The 13707-nt window shown below is 35.6% G+C and overlaps 1 protein-coding gene across 3 annotated transcripts in view; it reads right to left on the bottom strand.

The window, feature by feature from the left end:
* OSBPL6 (oxysterol binding protein like 6) overlaps nucleotides 1-13707 on the bottom strand; it is a 93656-nt gene that overhangs the window by 7106 nt on the left and 72843 nt on the right. For 2 of the 3 annotated variants that reach the window (XM_042875044.1, XM_042875045.1), the window contains 7 exons: nucleotides 12460-12604; nucleotides 11621-11765; nucleotides 10542-10668; nucleotides 9817-9939; nucleotides 9233-9317; nucleotides 8598-8712; nucleotides 4000-4061 (listed from right to left, as the gene is read on the bottom strand). In XM_042875044.1, coding sequence (XP_042730978.1) covers nucleotides 8656-8712; nucleotides 9233-9317; nucleotides 9817-9939; nucleotides 10542-10668; nucleotides 11621-11765; nucleotides 12460-12604 — 682 coding nt within the window. In that variant the 3' untranslated portion in view covers nucleotides 4000-4061; nucleotides 8598-8655. Of the gene's footprint in view, nucleotides 1-3999; nucleotides 4221-8597; nucleotides 8713-8870; nucleotides 9318-9816; nucleotides 9940-10541; nucleotides 10669-11620; nucleotides 11766-12459; nucleotides 12605-13707 lie in introns of all 3 variants that reach the window. The other variant, XM_042875043.1, reaches the window with a different exon arrangement.

The following is a 13707-nucleotide window of genomic DNA, read 5'->3' as shown; positions in this document are numbered from 1 at the left end:
CCCTGAATCACATGGCAAACAGATGCTCCTGTTGCCAAGGAATCGCCACCAACACCCACTGCTGCATGAGCCTGTAATTTATTGCACAAGAGGTAGTCAGCACGAGGCCTCATCTGCATTCAGACATATTATAACAGCATGATCAAAACCAACTCACAAGTACAAAGACACAGGGCAAGTGCGTTGCAGCTGTACTACATGGGAACTTAAAACTGCCATCTCACTGCTCCTTCAAAGGTCAAACCTACTTGCTAGCCAGAAAGTTGCTAGAGAACTCAATATACTAAACAAATAGCAATTTTACTGATGTGCTAAAGCCTAATAGGAGAGGAAGGGAGGCACTTTCTCATGTTCATGCCTTCCATGGGCTGAGACTGGAAACATGCTCTTAGTTAGACACCCCTTCTCCACAGGTCAGAGAAAGTAGCCTTTCCCTACAACCAGCATGCAGTACCAGCAGCCCCTGCTCCAGGCTGGCACCAGCCTGTGGAGCACAGGCAAATGGAAAGGAATCACAAATATTCCTACAATTCAGCTTGCCAGAGTGAAACATAACATGATGAATTGTCATTGATCTGATCTCCTGCTCTTTCTCTCAAATGTCATACATAATTGATCTATGCAGAGACACATAATTGACTGATCCTTAAACACTGCACCAAAACGTGGTTCACAAACACAGTAGAGTCAAAATAAAGTTAAATATATTGCTCTGATTGGCAAGCAGTCAAACCAGCTGCATTTCACACATTGATCTTTCATGAGACAGTGCACACATTCAAAATTACGCTGAACACTCAGGCTTGACTATATAGTAGGCCTGACACCGCAATACATTCGAGCAGCTAGACCATCCACTTCTCTAGAAGTTCACTGAGGTCCATAGAATACCAATAGGAGCTCAGCCTCATCTGCACATATGCTTATTTGTCTGAGCACATAGGAATTAAAAATTAAGTGTTACAAAGCCTGGTGTAGCCAGGTATGTTGATTTCTTTCTGATGAGCCTTCTTATTTAAACATCTACATCTTTCTAACTGAATTCAATGAGACCACTTGCAAGGTGTACCTTAGGGACACACCGATGCCTGATCAGTCCAAGAAGGTGAAGCTACAAAAATTCTGGCATGCACATTACTGTTTAACTCTTGCATGTGAAATCAAAGTCTATTGAAATTACATCTTATCTATATTATTTCTCAATTGTTGGTGCTTGATAAATTTAAGTGCTTTTATAGGCATAATCATAGTCAGTATTTGGAGAACAGAATTAGGAAGATGTAAAGAATCATCATCCTGAAAGATCTCCCAAAATTGCAAATTGTCAAGAACAAATGAAGATGTATTTGCAGGATGGCAACCAAGATAAGGATTTAAAAAGAAATAAATAAATTACTCAATGTATGATGAAGGACTACATTTAAAGTTATAAAAATTGCAAGACTTTAAGTAGCTTTTACAGCTTTCAACATAAAGATTCGCACTTCAATTTTCTGAGTAATTTCAAAATTGCAGTACTGACTTCCTTTCCCCACTATCTTTTTCTCCTTCATCTCCTTATAGAAGTGAACTTCACAGCAAAAAATGAGGTGCGGTTTAACACTGCATTGCTCAAAAGTAGTGCTTTCCGCAACATTTTTGTAGCTGGAAGCACAAATACTTCTTGTTTTCTTTTTTTTTTTTTTTTTTTTCCTCCACGTAACACTTCTCTATTCCTTTCAAACAACAAATTTTTGTCTGGTGCATCAAGGTACACAGACCCTCCGCAGTTACAGTCGAGTCAAAATAAAGTCACAGTCTGCAGTACTTAAATATAGCAATGACTCTGTATGTTGGGTTTCCTAGAAAGCAACGATTTGCCTTTAAAATTCATCTTAAAAAAAAAAAAAAAAATTCTGAAAACATTTCTAACTAGCACAACAGTTTAACCACAGTAGAAAGACTCCAAGGACATCTGTTCACAAGGATATTACATAACGGTGTAAAAAAAAAAATCAGATTTTTTTTTTCCTCAAGTAGGTGCAGGGATATGGAAATTTAGCAAATAATGCCCTTCTAGCTATTCTTTTTACATTTTTGTTCACTGCTGCTGGGCTGCTTCCCGTTTGAAAGTAAATGCTGCTAAGAGTAATGAAGCTCAGAAAGCAATGTAAAATTGGCAGCTAATCTAATCCTTACTTCTCTAATAGCATTCTCAGTGTGAGCAATCTGCAAGTACTGGAATTCATTACAGCAAAAAAGTGCTATGTTATTTCCAATTTGTATCAACTGTGGAAAACAATGAGAGAAAATACACAGTTCTCTGTTGAAATGCTAAGAAATTATAATTATAATCATACAAAGGGCAATCGACACAGACCCAAATAAGAAAGCTTGCTACTGGTTACAACAAAGCAGATATTCCTAATCTCCTAATACAGAACTATCATCATGATCTCTCTGGATGCCACAGTAGTTTAATGTCTTCTCATAGGCTAAGCAAAGCATCTGCTCCAGTCAACTAGCAGTAACTGTTAAAGAGCAAGCAGTTCCTTACACATTTTACTGAAGGAAAAGAATTCAGACATCAAATGCTAACACCTTGCTTTCTCACTTACTACAGATACAAGTCAATACACAAAGGAAGATTCTCATCCAGGAAAACCCACTAACATTTCTTTTTGGTCCAAGCAAAATCTTAGTGGAAAAGTAAAAGACCTGAGCAAAATACACGCGAGAAGAACTATCCTTTGTCTGTGGAGCTGCAAACACCACTTCATTTTCAAAACTCAAACCTGATATGCAATTAGTCATTGGTAAGGAATGAATGTTTGAAAATAATTAGTCTACAAAAAGAACAGAGCTTTTGTTAATTATAGCAAAAGCTTAACTAAGCTATTAATTGCAATCTTTGCATTTACGCCTGCATACCAGAATATATTCATCAACATTTCTCAGTTCCTAGTCACGTCTTAGATGAGACTCAGCTGAATATAAAATTTATTCTGATGTGAATTTCTTATGATAAATGCAAGCCTCCAATGAATACCATCCACATTTCTTTGAAGAACGGAATACACCTAATTTCTAACCTTATGTTAGAATGATAATCTTCACCTTTAAGATGGGTGAAAACGCATATTTTAAATTTTTATGTACCATTTCATTATTGGTGATTTGATCTCCAAATATGTATGTTAAATATTAGGCAAATACAATGATATTTTTGTATCGCTTGATTTATTCAACATAGTTAAGAAACGTATCCTGAATTCTCCTTCACCCACAAAATACTGATGGGTTAATCTAAACTGAACTTTTAAATGCTATTGTAATATTCCTGTTGAAGTAAATTTCCAAAAGGTAGAGGACTATGAGACAAAGGAACAGACAATTACGAGAAAAGAAATCTGAATTTCCAGTCTGACTGCTTCTGACTGTTCTCAGTGGACATGAGAAACCAGCCCAACAGACTCCAGCTGCCAGAAATGCAATCACAAATAGTAAAACAGTTCCAGAAAAAAGATGTTGCATTTGTGGCTAAACTGACTGGCACAAGGAAGAATTGCTCTGTTTGAATATTTGTATAACACTTTTATCATGAGGATGCCTAGAGTACAAACAATTAAATCATCCACCTCCACCACTGTGAAAGACTGCTTACCTCTTCCCATTTTGCGTTCCTAATAGTTTGTGACAGCAAGATTATAGCTTAGCATAAGATATGCCTCATCCATGAACACAGATCATTAAATTAGCAGTAAACATGGAAATGTTTTTTTTTAGTGTTTCATGGGAGACAACATGTGGTTCATGGCTCCAGGGATATGAATAGGTATCCTTACTATTCATAGTTCAGGACAGAATATATTACACACTGCTGAGTGGTATATATATCCCAACTTTTTGATTTCCGTATTTATAAAATCTCTAACTCTTTGTCCATGTTACCAATATTACTTCAGACAAATATTGTCTACAGTCATTTTTATTTATAAATAGAATAAAATTTCTTTTTACCTTCAGAATCAATTCTGAGCAAATGTCACCAATCCTCCCTTTGCTCATACTGTCATGGAACACTAGAAAGAGAAATGGTATTAACAACCTGCCTGAAACAGATTTAACAGCTGCTATGACATTTTAATCTGCAGATGCTTGAATTTTTTCTGTTCTGCTACAAGGATGCCACTGACAGAACTGATGTCTCTGGTTCCACTGCTCTCCATTGTAGTCTCTCCCTTCTCAAGTTTGTCAGAGATCACAAGGGGAAAAAGACATGGTGGGTTTAATATTAGAAAAGAACTTGACAAAAGAGGGATGTACATATATATAAAACACCTAAGGATCAATTTCTGATGCTTTTTAAACTTGCAAGATGCCATATAGAAATTCCCTTAAGGAGATTTTTATAAAGAGGCTCCTCAAGTCAGTGGAAGAAGGATGGAATGTACACCAAGATACTCAACAAAAGGTTATATATGCTGAAGTTTAAATAACTTTTGTGATTAGACCCTTTACACTGCATAATACAAAAAATAAAATCAACTGCTGTAAATAAGCCTTTTCTTTGTTTTAACTTAATGAGATTTATAACATTCCTGTGGTGCCATACCCTGTTCTGAGGGAGTGCAAAGAGATTGTAGGGAGATATTCTCCTTATTAATAATTAAATTTTAATTAGCACAGTCTAGATTCTTCTCTCTAAAACAAACAAAAAAAAAAACCCAACAATTAAACAGGAACAAAAACGAACAGGAAAAAACACATCCTTTCTCCATGAAACTTATCTTCTGAGTGATACCAGAATCATAATAAAACAGAATCATAATAAAAAAATCAGGATTGATAAAGTAGAAAGTACAGAAATACAGAAATAGTATTATACTGAATGTTCCCTTAGAATTTTGAGCAGATTAACAACAACGAAAAAAATAGTTGCAACTGTATCTCTGACCACCTTGACTCCCAGCAATGTATGTTCAATTTTGAGGAGTGTTACTTAATGACATCCAAGATGAAAATGCTAGATAGCAGCCCCAATAGCTGCTCAGATAAGTAGTTAAGACATACCAATCTTTTAGCCTTCTCCAAGGAGTCTGTATAATACATGCTGACAGGTGAGGACGTTCCAGCGTTTGTTTTTTTTCCACACAATTCTGTGAATATCTTTTTCCCATAGCTGAACCAAACTCTCTTCAATATAACCCCTCAATTTCAGCATATGAATAAAAATACCCTTTTTCTTTAGATTTAATCTAAGAATTCTTCATTTGCTTTCATTTTGCAAATCCAGAATTAGTAGGGACAAATACAATGAAGTTAATTCCTCAGACTATTGCAGCCAACGGCATTTAAAACAGTCAATGCCCATTTATGCAGCAAACAATTCAAAATCCTATAAAACAAAGGCAACATACTAACCAAGCTTTGATAGCTAAAGGAAGGGTTTTTTTTTAAACTTGCAAAAGAAAACCCAGAATATCCAGCCCTCTCAGTTATTGTGCATTTGCAAGTGAAGCTCTCCTTCCTCCCAAACTATCCTAAAAATCCAATTTTGGGTGGGGAAAGGAACGCAATGAGCAGGAATGCATGGCTGGGGTGCAAATCCTCACATGGAAGGGCAGGACCAATGCTGGTAACATGTATGTCCTGCAGCATTTCACATCTGCCTGGCACCTGCTGTTCAAGCAAAACTCACAAATGTCATAAAAGCTCATTCAGATTCAGAAGTTCAAAATTAGGGGGAAAAAAATGATACAAAAAGGTGTGACTGTATTTGTAAGATGACCAGAGTATTATAGAACGATCTAACACAAAAATATTTACTTCATGCAACCTGCATCTAAAATTAGAATGAGTGCTGATGTGACATTTTAATCACAGTGATACTATGAAAATCAACTCATATTCAAATGTTATTTCCAGCAAGGTAACAGTTTCTAATAAGCAGGAAAATCTGCTATCTTGTTAATATGCATCTAATATAGGAATGTTGTTATTGAAGTCTTTGTAAGATCACACAGCTTTTGATGGACACAGCTATCATTGCCCTATCGTATCCACAGTATGAGAACAAGGAAGAAAATGAAGTACACTTTAAAGTATTAATTGACCGTACATTTCACTACTGCAGAACTGAAGCTTAAGGGCTGACTACTTTACACAGAAGTATTTAAAGAAAACAAGAGAAAAAGCAAGGGAAACATCTTTATATTGAAAGTTGAACTCCTGTTTCTAAAATGTGAAATGATTGACATTGATTTTCATCACAATAAATCTGCCGAGCAGGTAAGTACCTTTTATGCCCTTGTAAAGGAAATATTGCCCAGATGAATGGAACAAGGTGGGCTGGAAACTGCCCAAATCCTCAGGCTTGAAGGGACCAACCAGCAGCTAAGACCCTGCTGGCAGCCTGCAAAGAGGGGTCAATTTACAGTGCTCGTAGATGAATACCTCATCACCGACCTGGGCAAAGAAACATACCACAACCCAACACGTTGTCACAGTGTCCAATCAAGTTTGCAGGAAAAATTAATTTTTTTCACAGAGCACAGAGAATTCTGTACTGTAGGAAACAGCTAATGGCACACCTGCTGGCACTGTTAGGATTCTGATAAAGACAGAAAAAATCCTGCAACGCTTTGTAATTCCTCTAGTTACTAATTAACTAGTTTAACATTCAGTTAAATTAATACTCCATAGGTTCAAAGAGTGCCTTCAATAGAAAGATTTAGTGTACCATTTTTTTTAACTCTAAAAAAAATCAAATGCTAATTTTCTTACAATGAGTATCAGATAAACAATTGCAAAAGAATAATTAAGTGATAGCATCTTCAGTGTTAACCAAGCCTGCATTGCAAAGAATGGTATTCATGAAACACTATCAGAACACCGTAAAACTAAATACCTTTTCTTTTTTAATTTAAATACAGAAAAAACTCAAAAAACAAAGGAGGACGTAAGTTCTGTCCCTCAAATATACCTGCAGATATGCATACATAATACTTTCCAATGCTGCAGCAAACTGCACACAGAGACCGAAGCATGAGATGGGCAAATGCTTAATAGTATATTTCATTTTAAAAAGTGACCCAGTATAATCAATCACTATTTTGCACATAGCGTGCCAATTTGTTTTGTAGTATAACACCATTAGAGCAAGTATGTTGAAGTGAAACAAATACAATTAAAAAAACCCAGACCTTTATATATCTTAATTTTTTTGCAATAATAGATGTAGAACTCAAAAAAGAAGAAATCCAGTTCTGCTGAAGTAAAAAAGAAAATTACATTATTCATTAATTAAAATTTTCCTTTGGAAGAAATCCCGGTAATCTGCAGGTTTTTTTTTTTTTATACCAAGTATTCATAATTATTTAAAATTCAACTTAATATTTTATTCAGGTTTTCATGTTTCTTCCTGGTAAGATGAAGAAACTGGGATTCATTAGTAGCCAATTGTTCTGCTTTATAAACAAAGGGAAGAACTAAACGCATATTAAGTAATCAAACTGATGTCAGCTCTGCAAAAGCAAGAGGCAGGGGGAGGAATAGGTACATATTGTATTGCACTGACAGCTGTCCTTGTAGCATTTCTGGCAGTTACATAGTAATCAAACTTTTTTTTTTATAGGTCTCATTATTGGAATCAATTTTAAATAGGCAAAATTGTATGCATTATGTATGCTGTTTACATGCAGAAAGTAATACAGAGTCTATTTATGAAATCTAACCTGGCATCAGTAAGTGGATGTGTAATACACATATAAATGAAAAACTACACCATACCTTATGGAATGCACATTTTACCAAATAAAATTATGCTTTTTCTTTTAAAATCTGCCCTACTACTGTTCAGTGTTTCAGAGATTTTCATTCAGAAAGTGCCAAACCATCTCCTACATATATTTACTGAGGCTTAGCAATATGTAAGAGTCTTGGTTCTTAATCAAAAATATAGAGTCACTTTCAGAAAAACTGTAAAATATAATTTTGCACAAAAGCTATTTTGGCAACACGAGTAGCAGAAGGTAGCTACAAAGCACAGCAGCTTCTGCCCTACTCTCAAATATAAATTTAGATGCAATAAGTGGCTGGGGAAAGAACAGAGCCAGTAAACAGCATGTGTGGAAAAAACTATCACATTTCATTTATGGTACGATCCAACCTCTGGAGCGAAGCCAGAGACTTTCCCATGAAATCTTTCTGTGCTTTAACAGTGTTGCAAAGCTTCAGGGAATCCTAATTGCATAAGCAATTATAGGGAAATGAATTTGCTGCAAGACCATGTTCGCTCAGTGGTAAAAGCAACAAATGCATCTCAACATTAGCCACTTAAAATATGAATTTTCTGACTAGCCACTCATATGCATTTACCAAAATAGCCTCAATTTTAACTCGTTAGCAGCTTCTTTTTAGTCTGATTATACAGTCAGCTCCCAATAGCTAAAGCATGTACAGTAGATCTTGTTCCTCTGAAATACAGTTAGATGTTTGGCTGTCTTTTGATTTTAAATAATACAGGTCCTCCAATATTTATATCATGATAAAATCCTAGTGCTTTAAAAATCTGCCCTTCACACAAGCCTAAGCGTATATATTTTAAAATGACTTACTGTACATCTTGGTATTTCCTTTAAGGCATGAACAATGGCATATGAATGGGAACAGCTTTCAGAAAAGCATGTTTTGACAAGGCCCAGTCCAAGCACAGGACACCAAAGGACTAACCTGAAGCCAGAAATGACAGTGTGATGACTCAAAAGATTTTAACAAAAATAGTTGAAACAAAATGGATTTTTTTCTGTTTTTCTTCCTTTTTTTCTTTTAATTTAAATTACATTACTCTTAATGTCTGTTTAAAGCACCGATTGCAGTTTTGTATTTACCGCCTCCTCCAAGTGACTTTGGATAACTCATCTGCTTCTCTTCTGAATTTTCATTGTATGAAACTTCAAAAGGTTTTTATTTGTTCCTTTTTCTTTCTTTTTTTTTTTTTTCTTTTTTTTTTTTTTTTTAATGGCTGCTGCAAAATTAAAAAGATCCAGAAGTGGTCAGGGGCCTGGTCTAATGCACTTTCAAAAGTCCATTATAAAGATGAAAATAAATGCAAATGATAGGTTTTTCCATAGACCCACAAACCACACTTATCTATAAGAAACATATTGTGCATAGTTATTTTTTTTCTTCAGAGAGTTGATATGTTTACTAGATCTACATTCTCAGTTTACCAGAGTACAGGAATTTCTACTTTACTAAATCCCGGATCCTTTCGCAGTTCCCAGTAGGTTTCATTGGTAACCCAGGCTTCTCTTTGATTAGCATCAATAACTTTTCTATAGAAGATAAAAAGAGAGGGAAGTCTGATATCAAATTTCTTCTCCTATACAATATGCAATCAATAGCATATCTCTCTGATCTAACCATAACATTTCATTCATCACACATCAGGCCTTTTTCAGTCTCACCACTTTTGATTCTTCCTGGTGTTTGGAATAGGTATCTGTTGTTTCAAAAGACTGCTTAATTAAAAAAACTCCCTAAAAATTTAATTGTAATTGTGTATATATACATTTAAATCTACATTATATATCCGTGTGTGTGTACATACATTGTTTTTGTTTATTTACTTTACTTATTACTTTGTCTATGCAATGACTTACAATAACTTAGCTAAATCTTAGTTTCTAAGAGCTAACAATGATGAACGTTAACAGCTCCTAGAATGTTATACTTCTACCCCATTTTAAACTTCAAAAACTATTGGCTGTGTGGTGCAGTAATTCATTCAGTCACAGCACAGCAAAGGTTTACTACTGAAATGAAAAGACTCACTTAAAAAACTTGGGTACATATTCAATGCTGTTTTCTTCCATGTACCGCCTCCGACTTCTCTGGAGTTCTTCTATTCTTTGCTTCTCTGATGCTGCTGCTTCTATATTTCCTTCCTCTAGAAGCCTGTATGGATAACAGCTATCTTATAGCAATCATACTGTATCTGAACAAGGAATTTTCTAGGACTGTTCATCACAGAAGACTAGCAAAAACCATGCTCCTTGTCTTTGCTGTACCCTCTGTAAGATCTAATCATAACCTCAGAAAATGGGAGTGACTGATACTCGACTCCCCAGTTGCAGGTAACTGCCTTCCAGCCTTAGGCATACATTATCTCTAGTTACTTCAGTGTATCACAAACATTGAAGTAGTATAAACTGAGAATTAGGAGGGAATTCTCATTGCCTCCATTCACAGCTGCAGGGCATGACATTTCAGAGCATGTAATTCCAGCCTGTTATGAAGAATACTACCTTCAACTAGAAGACCTGTACAGTATACTAAGCATGCACCTTCAACTAGAAGGCTTGTGCAGTATACTAAGCAGGATGCTTTCTATTTTCCTTTCCTTCAATTGAGTGAAGCAGAAATTTGACTTCACTACTGAGTACCTTCAGAGCTAGGAGAATTCTCCAAGTCCAGACTGTGCACAGACAAAAACCAATACTCAGCCAAATGCACCCTTAAAATCACCAAATATTAAGTGCATAAATAAGCATTCTTGCCTTTGATCCGGCCTGAATCGTGCATCTGTTGTTGGAAGAAGATGTTTCAGTACAGGATCTAATTCATTGAGCTCAATAGCAAATCTTGTGAAGCCATAATACCGTTCATAGTTGGTTGGCATGGAGCCTGCATGTATATGCATGACAAAGAAAAACACGCTTTTTAAACTGCTAATATAAACATCCAAAATATTTATATATTTATTAAACTGTAAAAGCAAAAAAAATATTAAAATACTTTACTCTTATACACAATTAAAAAGTATCAAAAGGCATTCTCTAGATAGATCAACATGCGCTAAAATACTAATTTCAATTGCTTATCCTGTATAGGTTGTAATTACCTGCTAGTAGATTCAAAGCTTTCATGATCCTTCCTTTTGAAATAAAAATTACTGTTCTCAAGATTTCCAAGTGAAATAACTTCCTGTTCCCACGCTTTTCAGATGTGTATACAAAAGCCAATCCTAGCTAAATTGCTGTGTTAATTCTGGACTGTATACTCATGCAAAGTCTGACTGGGCACTGTCCTGAACCTTCAGCATTGATAGCCATCAGAGCATAGCAGGCACAAAACATTATCAATTAAGACAGATTCTGGATAATCACTCTTTACATATGAAAAATACTACATGTGCAAAGGAAGAGTAAATCAACGGTAGAATTTCTAAGCAAGCAATAACGAAGCTGAATTCAGCTTCTGAAATCACAAGAGCTCACTATCTCTGAAGACAAATCCTTTAGTTTAACAGAAGACTAAATTTGGTAAGATGGCCCCGCTCTCTTTGAGAAAGTAGTCATGCAGACCTAGATATCCAAATATTTTCTCAGTTTCATTTTTATGTTGTCTCCAGCACCCAAAAGGATTTGATAAGAAGTCAAACCAAGATGTAGACCGAGCCAAGTAGGAGATTTCCATTTATCTTCATTATAAACACCTGTAAAACCTTGTTCACTTGTTTAGCTAAAAACATATTCCCCCAGTAGCATTTCATGTACTTAAAATGATTGCTCAGAGTGCTTTACACAGTTTAGAAATATACCATGGTGCCTGCCAGAGTTTATCACAAGCTTCTTACCTGGCCTCCACACGCATTTGGCTGAAGGTGCTACACCACAATAAAGACCTTCATGCCACTTTCCAAAGAGGCGATGCACTACCTTCCCTTCTTGATCTATCACAACTCCCTGGACTTCATTTACATTTGAATTCCAGTAGTTTACCTGCAAGTTTTATAAGGAATTACTACTCAGTCACCACATCACTCACTGTGCCAATACCGACATTGCATGAATCTTAATGTGTCACCAACAGTCAAAATTTTACATCAGAATTGCTCACCAAGAATAATGTATTCAAAATTTGAATGATCTGAATATTAACTGTGTTAGTGTATGGGAAACCTTGAATGACTCGATAACCGGTTTTGGTATAAAAGGTATCTAAGTACAGTTAATTACTTGCTGTACACTGACCTGTTTTTATTTATGACCCTTGCCTGGTTATTAAAATAACAGGAGCGAAGGCATTACTGAAGCCAAAGAGATAAAAGTGGTGGCCAAGTTCTAGCAAACCCAGATGGCACAGAAGTCTATCCAGTGAGCTTGCATTTCCATTGTAATAAAAGAAATTTTGCTATTTCATTTTTAAATGATTTTCATTAAAATCAACAGCAGTATAGCACACAGCTGTACAGCAATGTAATATGCTGACAAAGTTGACCAGTTCAATAGAAGTACTGTTTGATAACAGTACTTTGATACAGTTCATACTGTTTGAAATAGCACTCTTATTTGATGATTTACATATTCACAAATGTCGATAAGTCAGAAGTGTCACATATTTCAGGAATATTGAAGAAACAGTTCTATACAAACTTAAGCCGTGCAGTGATATGCATTAGAATAAATGTGTTACCTTGACAAATGTGAGTTTACAAATACAAACGCTGCTTTTTGTGTTCCTGATTGTTATCTCTCCATAGTGTTCTATCCACCTCCTTCCACTAAGGATATTATGTATGCAAGTAGTGACTTTGTTCCAGACGTAGTAGTCTCCATACCTAAGAATAGATCAATAAGAGGTTAATAATGCAAATTAATCATGATCATCATGGAAAAAAAAAAAAAAAGTAAATCATTAACATAATTACCAGACTATATTCCTGAAAAACTTTTGTAACAATCGTTTATTTTATTAAAAGCATAAGTTCTGGGCATGTTATTAATCTTCCATGGAAAAGTTCACCTAAGCTCTAGTGTGAGAACTGAAGAATGACGCTACAAAATACAAATAAGACACTATGAATCACTGAAGTCCTGCAGAGCATATTCACTGTCCTCAGAGCATTATGTGCTTCGGCTTCAGTTCTAGGAGACCTGGATCCAAAGATCAGTATAAGGTTGGATTTAGGCCAGAGGCAGACAAAGCAATTAAATTACAGATAGAACTAAATATGGAAAGAAGAAAACAGAAGTGAAGTAGGCTCACTGGTACATTTTCTCTTTTCCTGTCAAAGCTACTTGGAGTAAGAGCACATCTGTTGTCAGAGATTAAAATGGGTGAATGAAGCACATTCTCCTACAGAGCTAAGGGCCGAACATGTAGACAGAAGACAAAGCTACTTCAGAATGCATTTACTTTGATTTGATGATATGATAAAGAGGTGGAATCCCTAAGGATGCCATATGTTACAGGCAGAAAGAAAGAAAGGTGTCCCCAATTCAAAGGATCAAGAACAGAGTATTGCAGAACCCGCAGGCATGCTTAAAGTATCCTCTCCTAGCATATCCTCATGGTTTACAACTTAAAACCAATTTTATTTGTATTGAAACTCTTTCCTTACACTATTTGTTTAAAATCAAACTGCATTTTTTGGCTTTCACATTTTGAAAATGACCTTCAAATATCAGTACTGGTTCTTCTGAGGCCATACTAGCAGTATTGAGAGCTTTAATATGGACAATGCTAGCTGGAAGTATTGTCAGCCTTGTTCTGAACAGCTGATCACTTCAGTGTCCCAACCTGCATGTACACACAAGAGATTTGAGCTACATACTAACCCACACAGTTCAATTCATGTGCCCTTTGCTTATCCTTCATCCAACCCAGTTACAAAGACATACAGATTAGACTAAATCAGAAAACAAAACGAAATAAAACAGT

This window comes from Lagopus leucura, unplaced genomic scaffold (assembly GCF_019238085.1).
Source record: "Lagopus leucura isolate 7727_CA_CO unplaced genomic scaffold, USGS_WTPT01 Super-Scaffold_100012, whole genome shotgun sequence".
Classification (NCBI taxonomy): Eukaryota; Metazoa; Chordata; class Aves; order Galliformes; family Phasianidae; genus Lagopus; species Lagopus leucura.
The sequence above is the reverse complement of the archived record's forward strand: the minus strand, read 5'-3'. Positions and strand labels throughout refer to the sequence as shown.